This window comes from Meriones unguiculatus, chromosome 14 (genome assembly GCF_030254825.1).
Source record: "Meriones unguiculatus strain TT.TT164.6M chromosome 14, Bangor_MerUng_6.1, whole genome shotgun sequence".
Classification (NCBI taxonomy): domain Eukaryota; kingdom Metazoa; phylum Chordata; class Mammalia; order Rodentia; family Muridae; genus Meriones; species Meriones unguiculatus.
Window position 1 is genome coordinate 67,532,108 of NC_083361.1, and position 19,374 is coordinate 67,551,481.

Sequence of the window (19,374 nt, forward strand, 5' to 3'; positions counted from 1 at the left end):
CTTGGGAATAAAACAAAAACATATTTACATATAGCATAACTGAGTTTACAGAGAAGCCCACACTTCCAATACATGTTTGTTTGTTTGTTTTTGAAACAAGGTTTTACTTGGTAACACAGGCTATTCTAGAACTTATAGCATCATCCAGGCTGGCTTCAAACTTGCAGTGATCCTCCTGCCTCTGTCTCCTAAGTTCTGGGATTACAGATGTACACCACCAGGCCCAACCTGAACTCTTGATTCCCATTGGCTCTCCCTTCAGATTATATATGCACACATGCATAATAAACACACAAGAAGATGCATCTCTATGAGCAAACAAAAATGTGTTGTAATGGGAAAGCACTGAACATTGTCTCTATAATCTTGCCTTCACAGCAGTTTCCAATTCTTCACTCTCTGTTCTAGCTTTATCTGTGTTTACATAGTTTTTGCTCATGGCAAACATAGTTTGTACACTAATAGTAATTTACTTAGAGTCAAGCTATGCAGTCATTTTATTGAATCTAAGACTGTTACTGCTGTTCAGTTATAGTCATAGAATGTATAGTTTTTTAGTATTTTAAATAATATTGCTGTAAATATCTTGTTCATAGATTTTTTTTTCTCTCTCTCTTTAGCACTGGGGCTGAAGCCACAATCCTTTGTAGGTTGGGCAAGCTGCCTGTCACTAAGCTATAATTGTGGCCCTTTTGCATTTTTATTTTGAGACAGGGGCTCATCCAGTTGCCCAGGCTGCCCTTGAACTTGATCTGTAGCCAAGTGGACCTTCAATGTATGTGATCCTCCTTTCTCAGCCTCTCGAGTAGCTGAAACAACGATTCTGGCCGTTTTTCTCGTTAATGACATCTTTGAAGTAGATTTCTGATAGAATTATGCAGTAGCATTTCCCCTACATACTGGACATATTGTCAGATCTCCTCCTATGGGTCATGCACGCTGCCATTGGTAACAGTTAAGGGTCCACTCTCAGGAGGAGGTAGAGGACGGATATGCATGCAGGCATAGGACTGCACTGGAAACGGCTCCAAGTCCATTTCCACCCTTGCACTTACTCCCACTCCTCAGATACCCCCTTGTACAGACACTGCTGCCCACTGTGTGGTCAGCAGCTCAAGATGTAGATAAAAATCCAGATTTACACTTAACCCAGGTGCATGGGGAAACGCACCGTGTAGGGGAAGAACTGGCTCCGAAAAACCAAACTAGGCAACTCTGAGCACAGATGAAAACAATAGGGAGTGATTAGAAGATCCTGGATGAGACAGAAAGCCATCTGGATAAGGAGAAGATAATGACTTGAGCCTTGGCTGCAAGGCTCAGCAGAGACTTAGAAGCTGCATCCAGCAGCAAGTGCACCCACACAAATCAGAAATGCCAGCGAGAGGGGGGCTGGGGGCGTAGCTCGTTGGTATGGAGCCTACCTAGCAAGCAGGAAACACCCAGTTTAAGCTTCAACACTACATTAACCAGGTGTGGTTGTACATGAATATCTGGAGGCAGAGGCAGGAGGATCAGAAGTTCAAGGTCATCCTTGACTATATAGAAGTTGAGACCCTGTCATAAAGAAGAAAAAAAGAGTATTAGGCACTGCCACCGTTGAAGACACCTACACCTAGTCTATGTGCCGGTCTCAAGCTGCTAGAATCTTGTCAAGCACAGCAAACCCAGTGACACGCTTTGGAGGAAGAAACTGAAGTGCAGCAAGGAGCCATTTAGTCAGGGCCATCAAGCCAGTAAGTAGAGGAGCTGAGACAGGAGCCTAGATCCAGCTGTTCTGACCTTTGGAGTCATCTCACAGCTGGTAAGAGCCTCAGGGTCTCTGAGAACCCTAAAGGGTCCCGGGCAGCAGACAGGGAGGCCTGATGGCATTACAGACTGGGGATCACAGTGAGAAGGAAGGAGCAGGGCAGTCTCCAGGCGATGCGTGTTCTCAGAGAAGACCCAGGCAGGAGCTCAGACTCTGGGCCAGATGCTCCAGCCCAGCCACAGCTGGCAAGCTGGCCTTGCTGAGGGAGCCTCGGTTCCACGATCTTCTTCTACAGCATCCTTTTTTAACTCGCTTTTCAGAAAGACAGGTGACCTAGAAGAGATGTAGCCTTTGTGGCTATGCTATTCTTCCCGTCCGGGTCAGTACATCGTCTAGCTGTTGCTGCCCATCTTTAAGTGTGTTGAGGTCAAACAAACATGACCTTCAAGAGGTAGAAAAGTCTAGACCTCGGATGGTTTATTGAAATCCAGCAGCTCTGTGGTGACTTGCAAGGTGCTAGAGAGAGAGCCTGTAGTTTCTGAGCAGCTGTTTTAGCGAAAATTGATTTTTGATAAGTGACTCCTTGGACTGGCGAGCAAGGAGTACTCTTTTAATAAAAGTGGCCTGATGTACTAGAGTGAAGCCTAGGTTTGGTACTTTCAACAGGTAAACTGAGACAGCTTAATAGTAAACATGCTAGAAGTGAAAAACCTTCAGCACTGCTAATCACGTCATAAATCATGTATACTAAATTTCTAAGTGTTCTAGCTACCTTTCACCCCAACACAAATTCATCTGTAGAGTTTTATGTCTATTGCCAGTTATTCTTTGTTTTAGACCATCATTAGGCTTGACATAGCCTGGTGTTTGACGTCATTATCTGACTCACTGCCTCTTCCAGCTATGCTTCTGTCGCCTGGCCTGTTCTTTCCTTCAGCTGAACTTTTGAAGTATTTGGTCAGATTCCATGTTGAATTTCTATATCAGACAGGATAGCCTAGCTGATGCATTCCCAAAGCCCAGCAATTCAAAAGCAGAGATGTATTTCTGCTCCCTCTGTGTGTTCACGGCATAGCCAGGCCCTGGGTCTCCATCATGACTGTCTTCATATAAAGGCCCAGGTTTGAAGAGCAGACGCCAGCCAGCCAGAACATGGCCAGCCTCACAGGGGATAGAGAGAGCCCAGCTCTAGAAGCTTCTACCTAGAAATGATAGAGATCACTCCTGGCTAAAGTGCAGAGTTCATCAAGCTTAACCTCAGCAGAGTGAAGGAATGAGGAATAGACACAGCCCAACTCTCAGCACAGCTTACCATAATTTTAATCAGAATTATAATTTGAAAATCATCTGAGACTTTGTATTGATGCTTCATACTCTCCTCTTTCAGGAACATGGTGTTTTTAAAGTCTTAGACTTAGTCTTCTGGTCTCCTGTAGAGCTCAATAGTCATACAACTGATTAATCAACAGAATTCCCCCTGCGAAATTTTAAAAAACTCCAAAGCCAGGGCCCAGCAAGTTGGGAGCCTGTGGTATGGCCGAGGTTTTCAGAGCCACACACATAATTCTCCTCTCTTATTTCATCTTCAGCTTGTTGTTATTGTTACTGTGTGTGTTGTGTTGTGTTAGATCTTGGTTTGCTTTTCTATTGTAGAAAATTTCAGAGTGAAGAGAGCAGAATGAACCCAGGATAAATTCCCGCATACCGGCACCTCCTTCAAGACTCACAGCAGCTCATAGCCAGTCTTAAGCAGTCTTGTTTCTTCTGTACACCCCCCCCCCTTCCCACATCCTCTCTCAAAGGTTATTTGGAAGCAAGTGCCAGCCAGCTGTTTAATTCATCTGCAACTATTTCAGTGTGCCATGATACACTCTGTAAACTTTCACTTGCTTGGACTAACAACAGTGCCACGTCTGATGGCATATCCAGCAGAACCTTATTTTCTCACAGTTACAGAACCAAGGGTCTGGATTTACAATCTCTCTCCAAGGCTTGTAGAAGGCCACCATCTTGCTGTGCATCTCCATGATCTTCTATCTGTGCTTTGGTGGGGTACATCTCTGCATTATAATCAACAGTCTTGTGTTAGGGCCTGCCTGAACCACCCCATTTTAACATAATTACACCATTGAATACACTGGTACACTGAGGTGCTGGATGCTAGAGCTTCATTATGTGAATCTGGGGGGACACCATTTATCTCATAGCCAAAACATGAGCACAATATATCATCTCAATTAAAAGAGCACCACTTGAGTTCACACAAGAGCAGTTCGCTTCTCCCAAGTGTCTTCTGCCCTGTTTCTCCCTTCCCAGGTTGATCAGTTTAGAACCTACATCAAGTCCATATATTGCAATTGGCTGACGTGTCTCGTATATCTCTTTTAAATCCCCTTCCCTCGCTTTTCCCAGATTCCTAAATGAGCCGTCATTGAGGAGTGACTTGCTGAGGCATTGGGGGTGGGAAGCTCTCTGAATTCCCAGGATATGTCACAAGCCCAGGAGTCAGACTTCTCAGCTTCACCCTGACTATATGTCAACACCAGACACGGGCCCCAGCAGTCTGTAAGAGCCAGAGTGACCGAGGCCTGCTCATCTCCAGGAAGTCCCTCCCCTCCCACCCCTTCTCCTATCTTAGCTTCTCCTATCATTTGAGTCTCTACCAAGATGTCAACTTTCTCTGAGAGCCTTTCACTGACTCCTCTCCTCGCGAGTAATGAGACCCCACCCACGCTACCCAGTCTTCTATCCAGTGCCCCTAAACCTTCTCCATGAATATATATATTTCATTTTTTGAGACAGGGTTTCTCTGTGTACAGCCTTGGCTGTCCTGGAACTTTCTCTGTAGAACAGGCTGGCCTTAAACTCAAAGATCTGCCCGCCTCTGCCTCCCAAGTGCTGGGATTAAAGGTGTGAGCCACCACTGCCCAGCTGATTTTCACAATTTTTAAAAGGATACATTTATCAACGTGTTTAGCTTGTCTCTCTGTCCCCAAAGTCCACTCCAGGAGAGCCAGCCTTTGTGACCCGTGCTGTGACTTCCCGTGCCCAGAGTCCTGCTTGGCCTAAGGATGCGCTCTCCCTCAGAGACCACTGAGTGCTGGCTGAGGACTCTGCTAGTGCATATAAAAAATAGTGCGTGGGTGTAAAGCATCACTGCAGGTGAGAATAACCTCAGGCAGGCGTGCCTGGCAGCCATGTGACTTCTCCCTGGTGAAAAGCTCACCTGTCTAGACCCAAGGTCAGGCTTCCCCCTCACTGTGAAAACCCTTTTGTCTCTTCAAAGACTGAGGAGAAAACAGAAGAGGGTGTTGACAGGAGCCTTGTCCTCTGCCCATTCTGCAGTACCCCAGGGAGAGCATGAAAGACCTTTTCCCCTATTTTTCAGTTTGGAACTCAGCGGTTCCAGAACACGGAAGCACTCGCTGCTTGCCAGCAGCCATCGTTAAGGGAAGACTTTCCTAAGTGGGTGATGACACGTTCTTAGGCTCTTGGGTGTTGCCTGTGGAGGATAATTCATTAAGGAAAGCCTCGTCGAGCAGCTTCCATTGATCTCGCACTAATGAGGGCCAAACTGTGAAATTCTGTGTATTTCTTCATTTCATTCTTTCTCCCTCTGAGACAGCTATTAATTGGAGTCCCTACTTCACAACAGGCTTAGGGAGGCTGAGTGCCTTGCTTTTCGCCACGTGACCGGAGGAGCAGAACCAGTGTATAATCCTTAGTACCAATTTAATACCACTCTTGTTCTATTCCTTGTCTCCTATTTGGGGTCCTATTCATTAGAATCGTAGAGTATGGAGAAACAAGGGTATTGGAGCATTTGAAAGTATCTCGTTTTGGTGATGGGGGCATTTTTATTAATGACTAGAACTTTCACAGCATGTGCTGGGAACTTTCCTAAGTACTTTCTATGTCATATTAAGTCAGATGTCCCCTTTGACAGCTAAGGAAACGGAGGCCCAAGCAAGGCCTCCTTAGCTGTGGATGACAGAGCTGATGTGCAGGTGACCTAGGTTTTAAACCGAGACAATCCAGCCATCTGCTGGAGTCCCTGCCCCTGAACGGCAGGCTGCAGCCACCTCTCCGTGCATCAGCAGCCGCTAAGCGGAAACGGCTTTCGGTCAGATGCATTTTAGAACCAGAGACCACAGGCCATCCCAAGAGCTTCTCAGAAGTGGGGGGGCCTGGTGCTTGGAGTCTGCACTTCATTTGTCCGCTATCCTCCAGTATCTGAAGCGGAACACAGCTGAGAGTCTGAGTCGCTGCCTTCAGGACCCTAAAGAAGAGCTTGTTACTTTGGGCACGCGAGGAGCGCATAGCCACAGTCAATCTAAGTTTATTTGCTGGATTTATCCAAAAGAGAATGTTCATCATTCCATTGGCAAGCTTCTCAGGTACAGGGAACAGGTTTTAGTTTTTAACAGGCGCAGATAGAGTGTTTCTTAATCTCCTGCCTCTACTGTGTGGCCTCCATCTGCTAAGGAACCACCTGCACAGGGTAAAAACCTGAGCGCCGCAGAGGCTAACAGATGAGGTTTGCCTATCTAGTGGACAGAGCTGAGAGAGACTGGATATCAGTAATACAGCAGTACTGGGGACTGGAGAGCAGTAAGATCAAGTGTGGGCCATAGAGTCCACTTCTTTGGGAGAGCTGGCTTTCCAGAAGCATGACCTTCAGGACTGACCTTCTGGCAGGTCTGTATGGGTCATGTACCTCCAGTTCGAAGCTACTATGGCTTTAGTATTCAGTCTTTCTCTGTCTTTCTCTCTGTCTCTGTCTGTCTCTGTGTATGTATGTGTGTGTGCGTGTGCGCACGTGCATGCATGCATGCGTCGTATATACTCAAACTCATGGTTTCATACACACTTAAGTGTTCTAACACTGAGCTTTCTCCCCAGTCCTGTAATCAATTTTTAAAATTAGTACAGGCATATTTTATTGCAGTACATGCTGTATTCAATATACTTTAGCCCTTTAAAAAAGATTTTATTTTATGTGGACGAGTCTTTTAACTACATGTATGTAAGTGTACCACGTGCATGCCTGCTGCCTACAGAGGCCAGAAAAGGGTCAGATCTAACATGGGAACACTGCAGTGGTAGACATGCTGGCTGATTGTTTATTGCCACAGTCGATTTTGTTATCCAGGCCATGTTTGGAATATGACGTTTGCGCCTGTGCTGCTATAAGGCCAGTAAATCAGGAAGCTCTGTGTTCCTTCTCTCTGCCTCTGGCTGAGTACGTTAGACCCCCGTTCAAAGTAGATCATGACTGGATCAAGCCTATAACCTAGGAATGAGCTGGGGAGTGCTTTCCTATCCGCAGGCCCTTCGGGCCCCTGTATTTTGTTTTCATGTTTAGGATTTTATGGCCAGAAAGTCAAGAGCCAGTGGTCCTGTGAGCTTGGTCTCGAGTGAAAGACAGAAATAATACAGGTTTGTTTTTGTTTTTTAAGTCTCCTCTAAATCACACAAAAGGAACAAAAATAGTGGCTTTGGCCCCCATAAGGTGACTGGGTTCTGTGGGAGGATGAGTCTCCCAAGAACTTAGCACCCTTCTTCCCCGGAAGTATCACACTACGTATTTTGACATTGACACTGGGCTCAATGGTTTAAATTGTTTTCTTCCCTGTAAGTTTAAATAGTGATGCAGGCTGTCCCTTGTTTTCTAAGCTCTGAACCTTCCAGCATGGTGTCCTGCTGAAAGAAGGTGCCTGAAGTGATGTCATCATACTGTCGTCTTCTCTTCCTTGGGGAAGAGGCATTTCAGTATCCTGTGGAGTTTAACGTGGACTTAGTCATTTGTTTACTTGTTTGTTCCTAATGTAGATCAGAGCCTTCAGAAACCTTGACTTGCCTGAAGGGCAGTGTCAGTCTCAGAAGAGAGAAAGGCACTGTCCGTAGAGTAACCAGACAGTTTACGGACCTAACTGAGACACTTTGGAACATCAAGGGGGTTCTTTCCTTATCCATATCCAAACAGCAGACACGCTTCAGGACTCTCAGACAGTGCGGGGCTCTGGGCCACCTGACTTCTGGCAACCAGAGATCACCCAGAGTCCAGGGAGCCTGCCAAGAAGAGTTGCAGAAGGGAATTTTACATAAGGTTACATTTCCTCTCCTTTGGTTTTTTTGAGATAGGGTCCAGATAGATAGCCGAGGCTGACTTCAAACTTGCTTTGTAGTCGAGGCTAGCCTTTTTCTCCAAGTGCTAGGATTGCAGTGTCCACTGCACCCAGCAGTTATGTGGTTTTTCTTTCTTATTTCCTTTCTTTTCTTTCTTTAAAAAAACAAAAAACAAGACAAAACAAAAAAAAGTTCAGGTTTATTTTATGTGTGTGAATGTTTTGTCTGCTGTATGTCCATGTACACATTGATGCCCACCGCCTGTGAAGTTTAGAAGAGGACATTGTAGCATCTGGAGTTATGGGTGCCTGTGAATCACCGTGTGGGTGGTGGGAACCGAACTGGGGTCCTCTGGAAGATCAGCCAGTGCTCTAACTACCGGGCCATCCAGCCCTTTTCCTTTTCTTTTTTAATTTTTTTATTGTATTTATTTGTTTTTTAGTTTTCGTGCTCAAACTCTGGGCCTTGCACATTCTACGAGGCCAACATCCTGCCCCCTGAACTACACCCTTGTCCCAGACAGTAAATCTGAAGAAATTCCTATTTTGTTTTCATTGTCCAGTCCATCTTATGATGTGTGATTAGATCACCACCCTAGATGTTTCTGTGAACTTGTCGTAGCTGCCATTCTCAGTGTGGGATTGTATTGAATCCAGAGTGACAATGTGAATTGTCTTGGCTCTGCTTAAAGAGTCAAGCCTTAGAATGGCAGCGGACACTCAGTGAAGAGAGACGACAAGGGAGAGGGGAGGGGAGATAGACGGGAAGGTAGCCATGTGGCAAAAGCTAAAGCGTCTTAGGGGGTAGTTGCTGAGGAGTGGGCCCACGTGCCCCAGGACAGGCAGCAAAGTGCTGCCAGGTCCCAGTGTGTGAGCCTGTAGCTCTAAGAAGCATTTTGTACCTGGACAGAGATGCTGGAAGTATTCATTTTCTTTCTGAGATAAGGACAAGGCAAGCAAACTTCATTTCTGCAGCTATTTTCTCCCTTGGTGACTCATCGTGAGTAGCTTCCCCTTGGCTTTAAGAAATGACTCATGTACCTTTACTATGGAAAAGTGACAGGGGCTGCTGGGCCCCAACCACGCACTGTCGGCAAGCCATGTTAAACTCAGTGGGGTGTTTGTTTCCCGCCTGTGGCACCGTGGTACTGACCAGTGTATGTGCCCAGTGTGTGTGCTTTCACTGGGCATGATTCAAACTTTGTTCTTACTCACTTCTTCACATCCTGTGGCATAGCTACCAAATGCCAGGCCCATGCCTGGCATAGAGCATACCGCAGTGACTCAAGTGCTCCCTGCACAGGAACACCATGTCTCTGAGTTCGTATATTTTTTAGCCTGCTTAGTCATGTTCATGTCATTTAGGGATTTAACTTTTTAGTTTTGGTTTGTCTTTTGAGATAAGCTCTCATGTAGTCCAGGCTGCCTCGGAACTCACTGTGTTGCCAAGAATAACCTTGAACTTCTGACCCTTCTGCTCCTGCCTCCCAAGTTCGAGGAGTACAGTCGTGTACCGCCTCACCCAGTTTGTGTGGCACTGCGGTTCGAACCCAGGGCTCCTGCATGCTATAGACTAGCACTCCCCACTGAGCTGCATCCCTGGCCCTGGAGGCATCCCTGGAATAGTGTTTGAAATGGCAGCTTTCAGAAAGTCTCGACCTTGTCTCTCTAAGAGGAAGGAGGCACGAAGAAAAGACAACAGCTCTTTGCCCATCCTCTTCCCAATACCGCCTTGTCTTCTTGTGTGACTCATCTCTCTAAAGCTGGGCTAGAGGCTCATATTTCATCCTGTCTTTGAAAGCTACAGTGAGCCTGGATGTCTAATCTTGTTATCGGTGCCAATCCCGGAAGGATCAAATACATAGAACCTCATTAAAATCCCCCACTATGGACATACAGATTACTGTAGTGCTTAGCAATAAGAAGCCAGAATAGGCCTAAGAGCATTAGTATCTGACTGCAGATGGAGGTCAGGAGTTCCTAGCACCACCAGGAGGCCAATCCTGGAGCTAGGCAGACACACCATGACTACCCTTCCCTTGCCTGGGATAGGTGGCTGCTCTTCATAGACAACCAACAGCTTATCCAGCACTGGGCAGAGCTGGCCCTTTACCAAGATCAGATGTGTTTCAATTTAATGAAATGGAGGTTCGCAAAGAGCCTGCACCATTAGCTGTAATTGCTCCTCGGCTGTGTAGCAAATCCAAGGTTTGTGGCTGCTCCAGGTCTCAAGTAATTAGGTTCAAATCTGATGCAAGAGGCTTGAGGTGGGAAGATGGGAAGTCTTTAATCGTGAACAGAGCTCCCCCGCAGTGCAGTTGCCTGTGTAGGTATGTGATACAGGGCAGAAGGCTTGGGTTGCAGACACCAGTCATAAAATCCAGCATCCCCACTCATTCACTGTGTGGGGGAGGGCAAGTCACCTCAGTCGACAGATCTGTGAGTCTTCATCTGTGTGACCCAGGCGGAAAGGCTGCAGCAGAGGGTGCCTCCCCTCTTCCATCTCCCCGATTAGACCATGCCGATTAAGCATCCTCTAAGCATCTGGCCCACAGGTGCAGCGGGAGCAAGATTAAGGGCATCTTTATGGGGTTTATATAGCAGCTCACTCCACATTAGAACCCAGCATAAAGCTATGAGTAATTAGCCCAGGGATGATATTAGGCAGAAATCCAAAGAAATGGTAGAGAAGTAAGAATTTTCGTAACAGTTTAAATAAATCCCCTCAGAACCATTCCTTATGCAAATAATGTTCCCAGCATAAACTGCTGTCCTGGCCTTACTGATGTGTCAGCTCTTTCGCACAGTTGAAACTGGCCTCAGGGATCTTTATTTGGCTGGATTTTTAAACTAGTTGGATTGTTTTTTTGTTAAATATGAGACCCACAATTCTCCCCTTGGTGTCTGCCACAGTTTTCCACAGATGCTCAATTAGCTATGTGCCTACATACATTTCCCTCTTGAACCTGAGCACACAGGCACCTTGCCTGCTCCCTCCCTTGTTTTGGTCCCAGCAGGTCAGATCTTTCCTTAGCATTCTCTTTCACTGCAGTACAGTGCTTCCTGTGACCCGCCCTCTGCTGATAGAAACGGGGGTTGCTCCAAGGTCTTTACTGCTACAAACAGTTGCCAAGGACATCCATGTGCATGCATCTTTGCATGTATATACAATTGTGTCTGTAGCATAAGGTTCCCAGAAATGGAACTAAAAGACCGAAACACTGTTTTTGCTTTGTTGTTGTTAACTTGAGGCAGGGTCTCACTATGTAACCCAGCCTGCACCTGAACTCATAGTCCTTCCGCCCTAAGTGTCAGTGGTTTGGAAGAATTAGACTTTTTCTGGTTTTCAAGATATAGTCTTTTATAGCCCCGATTGGCCTGAAACATCTGTGTGGCCAGTGATAACTCTCATCCTCCCAAGTGCTAGGTTTTCAGGTGTATGCCACCATACCTGACTTAAGGACCGAACTTTTAAAATATATATATATTGGTTGTTTTTCTGTTGCTGTGATACAATGCTATGACTCTTAGGGAAGAGTTATGTGGGCTTATGGTCCTGGAGAGTTAGCATCTGTAATAGTGGAACAGAGGCGGTAGGCAGTCATGGCAGCTAGAGCAGGATGCTGAAAGCTCACATCCCGAACTCTTAAGTATGAAATACAAGCCTCTAAATTTTCAAACCTGCTTCCAGTGACACACGCCTTCCAACAAGACCACACCTCCTAAACTTCTGCAAACCGTGCCGCCAACTGGGGATCGTGAGGTTCGGATGCTGAGACTATGGGGAACATTTCTTACTCACATCCGTACGGTGTGCTTGGGTGTTTTGCCTGTATGTATGCGTGTGCACCTTGTACGTGCCTGATGCACACTGAGGCCAGAGGAGAGCATGAGATCCCCTGGAACTGGAATGACACATGGCTGTGAACTGCCATGTGAGTGCTGGGAACGGAGCCCGGGCCTCTCCAAGCAGCAAGTGCACGTATCCATTGAACACCTTCCTGCCCCAGGCTGTCCTTTTAAAGTCATTAATACTTTTTAAACACCATGACCAAAGGCAGCTTCTGAGAGGGAAGGGTTTATTTCATATAACTGCTAGATCACAGTCCGTCATTGAGAGAAATCAAGACAGTGACTCAGACAGGAACCTGGAAGCAGGAACTGAAGCAGAGACCATGAAGGAACTCTACTTACTGGCTTTCTCTTCATGGATCACTCAAGCCCAGGGGTAGCACCAGCCATAGTGCGCTGGGCTCTCCCACGTCAATCATTAGTACAAACAAACAAACAAACCTCCTCAGCCTTGCCTAAAGCCCAGTCTGTGGCGGCATCATCTCAGTTAAGATTCCCTCTTCCCAAATGACTCCAGTTTGTATCACACCATCACAGACAGATAGAAGGAGTTGTTCTAGGCTTTAAAAGCATTGCACACATGGCTTGGCAATTCCGGAAGCTACTGTTAGACCAACTCAGGGTATCAAACCTCTATGCAGTTCAGCCATTCCCCCTTCCCTCCGTAAAGCCACACTTTTCCATGCTGGCGTGTGTGGTGTGTACTTGTGCTGGCCTCCAATAGTTTCTCTGCTAGGTTTTACTCTTAAATCGGCTCCCTGACATCTGGGCTTACAGCTTCCCAGAGGACAGCAGCTGAGATCATTTCTCCTGGGCAGACCAGGCCCAAACACCCTCTCCATTCACACGGCCCCTCTGCGTGTTTCTGAATGAGTTGTCCTCCCTCGCCACCCTATCCCTATGTCAGCAGGAACGCTTGACTGAGCCCTGCAGAGCATCCCAGGAGTCCTTCTGGACTGGAGTTCATTTTCTTTCCCTCCCCAGAGTTGACAAGAAGCTCCAGTAAAAAACATCCTCTGGGTTCTTACCACCATGAAGCATTGTACACATGAGTATAACACCCCAATTTGTAGCTAAGAAGCTAATGAATCCCCGAAGGGATTAACTCTTGCTTGTATGTGCATTGTATGTGTATTGCTTGCATGTGTATGTGCATTGACATAGCTGCTTATGCTCACCCTGAAGATCTATTTGGATGCCCATAAGCATCTACACCAATAAATCACAGCCCACCTAAAGGAGCATTGCAGATCGATTTGATGAGTGTGCATTTGTTCACAAACACTACAAATGCCCGGTTGTCTCTAATCCAAGGGAGCATCTCTCACATAGCTAAAAGGCAATGTCTGTCTCTCTACCTGCTCTCTCTCAACATACATGCAGGCATGCCTCAGTCTTCCAGTGCACTGGCACCCCGTCAGTAACCCTCCAGCTCGCATTTTCCTCAGTATTTGTGGCATCTGAAATGATTGGATGACCTCACCCTTTGCCCGCAGGCTGCACGTGGGAATTTGGAGCCATGGTGAACTACATCAAGAAGACATATCCCCAGACCCAGCTGGTCGTCGTGGGCTTCAGCCTGGGTGGTAACATCGTGTGCAAATACTTGGGGGAGACGCAGGCGAACCAGGAAAAGGTCCTGTGCTGTGTCAGTGTGTGCCAGGGGTACAGCGCGCTGAGGTGAGTTATCTGCATCACACACACACACACACACACACACACACACACACACACACACTCATTTCTTCCATTGGATCCTTCAGTTGACAGTACTGTTTATAGAGCTAAGCCAAGACACCAGACCAGGTGCAGGGAGTACCTTGTAGACAGAACAGAAGGTTCCAGTTCTTACCTCAACTGGATCTGCTTCCATGTCGTTCACCAGAGTCGTCCTGGCAGGCCTGGTAAGCCTGAGATGAATAATAGTACTTTAGGATCAGATCTGTAATTGGATCACCAAAGCCCTTGTTATAGCTGCTGCCTCCCTAGGGAGTCTCCGATTATGTCTGAGTTTCCAGAAGAGGAGCTAACCATTAACTCCTAACCACCCGTTAACAAGACAACACAGGAAACAGCAGTGCCGGCCCCGGGCCTTGTGACCTCCCCACATCCCTCCAGCCAGCAGAAGTATCGAGTCACCGGTGGTGTCTGAAGGGACTTGGGAAGTTCTCTAAGCAGGTGTCTTCACCTGAAGGACTCTCTCAGGCATGCCACCATCCTCCCAGAGAAGCTGGCCTAAGGAGCAAATGTGTACCTCAGCCTTTAGCCTCCTGCCAGCAGCCAGACTACAGGATGATTCACGTGTGTGAAGAACTCCGAACAGTGCCCAGCTACCGAACGTCAGCAGCAGCAGCAGCATTGCTAGTCGCTGAAAGATGAAGAGGGTGCCTTAGATCAGGGGATCACAAAGATCCCCCGTCTGATGAACTATGAGCTGTCTCGATTCACTGAGAATCACTGGGGTGGCTGGCAAGGTGGCTCAGTGGTAAAGGCGTTTTCCGAGTAAGTCTGATGACCCGAGTTTGACCACCAAAACCCACATAAACTAGAGCTAGCCAAAACCAACTCTACAGAGTTGTCCTCTGACCTCCACGTGTGTGCACATGGCGCATGCGCCAACACACGTCATCATGCACACGCAATAATACGATTTAAAATGAAAGAATCACTTGAGGGGATCATGTTAAGAAAAGAAGCTCAGCCCCTGGCAGACCCCTACATCTGGAAATTCTCGTCTGGTGAGGCCCAGCAATCTGCCCTCGGGACCCATTTCATAGATGATTCCATGTTAAAAGGCAGCTATACTCCCTCCTCTTGGCTCAATGAGAAGTATCCAACTCCCAGTTCATGGTCACATAGAACCAGAGCTAGCCAGAATCCGTTCTGTTCTGCTGCTTGGATAAGAAAAAGCTAATCAGGGGTCACCCTTGCATCAGATCTGAGGGGGCAGGGCCTGGAGATGGGGGGTCCTGCCTGCTTTCACCCAACAGCTGGTCAGCATCTCTTTGGTGTTAGAAACCACTAGATTCCCCTCTTAACTTCAGTGACGGAAACTTGCTGTGAGTGCTTGCCAGGAGCAGATTTTATAAATAGGAAGCTTGTGACCAATTTGTCCTCTCCTCCCCTCCTTCCTTTCCTTTCCTCCCTCTAGTTCGCTCAATGCCCCAATCTTAGAATAACAAGTTTCCTTGCATTTTGTAGCAACAGCGCCATCTGCTGTTGGCAGATGATCAGCGCAGTTAGCAAAGTAAAGGATTCAACTAAGCCGGAAAAGGCTGACCACAGCAGAAACCTAGGATTTGTGAGGTGCTTTTCTGCCGGCCCCTTCCCTGAGACCTCTAAGCGTTGCATACACACAATTTCCCTGTTGTTACATGAGCCTCATACAATGAGGAGGAAAAAGGTAGGCTGATTCTCTAAAGCATGATTGGCCTCTGGCTGAAGCCTGCAGCCCTCCACATGGAATCCTGCGGCAGCTTAGGAAAGTGCCACTGACTCTCAGGGCAAGTGGTAACAGGAGTCAAAGGTCAAGAGAGGAGGAACCAAGTCCAGCAGCAACAGGTTGTGGCTGTGTGGTTGAGAAGAAAGGCGTTCGGCAAGCGTTCATATTGTCCCACCTGGGATGGCTTGGCTAGGGTTTCTGTGCCTGAAGCGTGTAGGGAGACCCCACTCATGAATGTGGCTTCTGACCGCTGATGATGTGTTATTCTCTACTTGAAGCTTCAACTTTTGTGAACACATCACCTACACCTTTGTGCTCCCCGCATGTTTGAGGTTTTGTTTGTTTTTTGTTTTTTTTTTTTTTATCAATTGAAACAGATTTTCATCATGCTACCAACAACCAGCTGTGCCTTCCTGGCCCTGGAGGGCCCTATAGGGTCCTCTTCATGGGGCTTTGTGGCTTTCCCCCAAATATCTGAATGCTACACATCAAAACTGTGACCCAACACAGGTGCCAACGCCAGCATGCACTCCCCACACAGCACCTCGTGGCATCATGGGAATCTCACTTGCTTGTGGTTCTTCCAGGGCCCAGGAGACCTTCATGCAGTGGGACCAGTGCCGCCGATTCTACAATTTCCTCATGGCTGATAACATGAAGAAGATCATCCTGTCTCACAGGTAGAGCCTCTTCCCCTCTGACACCTTGGTGGCTCCCACCGTCGTCATAGGTGCTTCTCTGAAGGGCTTCAGGACTGGGTCTCAGCAGGAGGGTCAGAGCAGAGCATTAGTGCCTGCCCACTCCAGGCCCAGGCCCTCCAAGCAGTAAGGAGGGAGCAGGAGTCTGCCAGGGATCTCGGTGATGGCTTTGTTATAACTGTCCCTGTGCTGCCCTCTCTCCCCCCTCCCCGGCACTTCCCTTCCCCTTCAGCTAGAATGGAGCATGTGGAGACCTTCTACTCCCTTTGCCTCTTTGCCCCTCCGGCCTCCACAGCATCTGCTCGCTAGGCGCAGCCCCTTCCTTAAGGGCTGTGTCAGGTCTCCATTCTCCCACCAGGCTGCTTTTCTGAGGCTTCCCCTGGGTCTGTCCTGTCCCTGAAGTGGGCTGAGCATGATTTCATTTCTCCTCGAGCCTGGCACCTGAGAGACATGCAAGACGCAGACTTCGGGGGGGGGGGGGGGCTTTTGGCATCACTAAGGTCATTCTAAGTGATCAGTTTCTCAGTCCTTTTGCTTAGTTGGTTGGTTGGTTGGTCTTCTTGGGGGTGGGGGCGGGTTAGATGTGGCCTCACTACGTTGACTAACTTGTCCCACACTCTAGAGCTCAACCAACCCTCCTGTTGCAGCCTCCCGCATACTGGGCCCACAGGCATGTAGCCCCGTACCCAACTCTTAATCCCCTCCCTCCACTCTAGTACTTAAAAGAACATTGTCTGGCTGGGCGTAGCCACACACCCCAGGCCCAGCTGAGCTTGCTGTGAGTGGGCTCCCATGGTACCTGAGCAGCTCACAGCTGCTCAAACTACAAAGTTGCCAGGCATGCCCTCAGGCCCTTGTGTCAGATGAGCTGAGAAAAGAGAGACTCCTGTCCTCTGTAATGTGGCAAAGCCAACAATGCCACTCAAATCCCGTGGTCTGAATGTCAGTCACATGCTGGACACTGAGCGGGTTCGGCCCAGCTGACATTTTGGTGTGTCTGGTAATTTACTAACGCTCTCTAGCCAAGTGGGGTAAAATTAGATTGCTGATGCCAAATTTAAATCCTCATGTCTGCACCTCTAGAACGGACAGTGAGTCGTCCTAGGGAAGATTGTGTTGTTGGAAAGGGTGAGTGTTGCTGCAGAGTCCTGAAGATTCATTATGCAATTGCTAACGAATCAGGAAGGCATGTTAGCGTAGTTACCATGGAAAGGCAACTAACGGAAATCTCGGGGAAACTTTAAGTTATGAATTTCATCCTCTGCCACCTTATTTGGGAAAAAGTTAGTCCTAAAGGAGGCTGTTGATCTGCTTTTAGAGAGGTTATAAATGGATACCAGAACACTGCATTTCTGCTTCCTACTGTCGAGCCAAACCTCAAACTCAGTCCTCCCCCTGCTGCGTGACTGAGAACACCGGCTTGGAAAGGAAGTCCACCCTGCCTGTTGTCATCCCTACCTTCATCACCATACCCTAAAAGGACATTCCCCTTTGTGGAAACGACCACTCTCTGGAACCCACCCCTCTCTCCGCAGATGGCACAGGCTCAGACAGCAGCAGATGGAGGTCACGGACAGCCCCACCAAGGTCTTGTCTGTGCCGTCCATGTGCAAGTCTGTTTCTTGAGAGCTTGTGCAGCTGCCACAGAGATACATGTGGAGCAGGAAGGGGTCACTGGCCATGGCAGGCCGATCGCTCTCATGTCTGCCAGCTTGTTTCTTACTCATTCCCTAAACTGTATAGTCTTAGTCTAACAGCTGCTTTCATTCCATTCACAACGCCTGAGGTATTACAGCTAATTCAGAGGTAATTAAACACACCGGAAATAGCATAGGTGTGTGCACATCCAGGTGCGGAGGCATGTGTTCTTGTTCAAGTTACTCAAAAAGTTGAGGCGGGAAGATCGCTTGAGCCCAGGAGTTTGTGAACTGCCTGGGTAACACAGAGTCCGCATCCCCTCCCACCACCACACACCAAATATATCGATCCTAGGGTATCTGTGGATTTAGATCTCTGAGGAATATCCTAAAACTGCTTGTCTGTGGGTCCATAGGGTGACAGTTGTTTGGCTTTTCAGCTAACGCTGTGGAGAGCTGCTGACTTGTCCAAATGCTGAAGGGATCACTGGCTGGCTTCCTTATTAAGCAACACAAACACAAACATCGTGCAGGAGGAATAACGACCTGCCAACGGCTGCCAGCATCAACATCAGTGTAGACCCGAATCGCTCTTTGGCCCACTGCCTATCACTCTTCCAAAAGGCTCTTCCTGGGCTTCCTCCCCTGTGCCAACTTGAAACCTAGTCTCCCGTTTAATCTTTAATAAGACTTTGCTGTTCAGTTTGCCATACATGCTTATCCTCATGTATAGTCTAAAGGCTCAAAGGAACCAGGCATGGTAGCCCATGCTTATAATCCCAGAATGTGGCAGGTAAAGGCAGGAAGATCGGGGTTCCAAGATCATCCTCGGCTACATGGGGAATTTGAGCCACCATGTGGTTGCCGGGAATTGAACTTGGGACCTTTAGGAAGAACAGCCAGTGCTCTTAACCTCTGAGCCATCTGTCCAGCTGGGGAATTTGAAATTAGCCTGGGCTACAGAAGACCCTGTGCTAAAACCAGATATGATAGATAGATAGATAGATAGATAGATAGATAGATAGATAGATAGAGCGAGCGAGCTGGGCTCAGCTTACAGTAGAGTGCTTGTCTAGCATGCCTAAGACTCTAGGTCCAATCCCCAGTAACACAGGAAAACAAAAACCAAAATAACTAAAAAAACTGGAAGGCAATGTGTCTAATTTACCATATCTCCTGGTCCTGTGGCAGCTGGCACTCCTGGTCTGCCTGTGGACAGGGCAGCCGGCTCCGCTGTGGTGATCTCTCCTCTACATTGCTTTGTTCGCTTCTGTGTCGTGTTGTAGGCAAGCTCTTTTTGGAGACCATGTTAAGAAACCCCAGAGCCTGGAGGACACGGACCTGAGCCGGCTCTACACAGCAACATCCCTGATGCAGATTGATGACAACGTGATGAGGTGGGTCCCTAAGGACTCCTGTGGGTCAGGTGCCAGGCCAGAGGCTGCCAGTCAGCCTTGCTCCACTTCTTTAGCGACTTCTTTTCATTTTAATAAGTAGGTAGTGCTTAGAAGGAGATCATAGGAAATCTTCATCTCTTGGAAATGGGAAAAAAATATGACCAGTTGGGTTGGAGAGATGGCTCAGTGACTAAGAACACTGGCTGTTCTTCCAAAGGTCCTGAGTTCAATTCCCAGGAACCACATGGTGGCTCACAACCATCTATTGTGGGATCTGGCTCCCTCTTCTGGTGTGCAAGTACACATGCAGGCAGAATGCTGTATAAACAATAAATAAATCTTAATGAGGAAAAAAAGACTGTGACCAATCTTCCCATGTGGCACAGGCAGCTTGAACTGGGTGGTAAAGGGTGCCCACCCAGGAGCCCCCATCTGTACATTGTATGTCCTGCGTCAACACGGGACGAGTC

At 47.7% G+C, this 19,374-nt stretch overlaps 1 protein-coding gene across 1 annotated transcript in view; it reads left to right on the top strand.

Annotated features, from left to right (window-relative positions):
- The window catches only part of Abhd2 (abhydrolase domain containing 2, acylglycerol lipase), a 59,770-nt gene that overhangs the window by 29,509 nt on the left and 10,887 nt on the right, over positions 1-19,374 (top strand). The window contains exons 4-6 of the mRNA XM_021647045.2: positions 13,227-13,410; positions 15,760-15,852; positions 18,794-18,904. Of these exons, the coding sequence (XP_021502720.1) occupies positions 13,227-13,410; positions 15,760-15,852; positions 18,794-18,904 (388 nt within the window). The remainder of the gene's footprint in view (positions 1-13,226; positions 13,411-15,759; positions 15,853-18,793; positions 18,905-19,374) is intronic.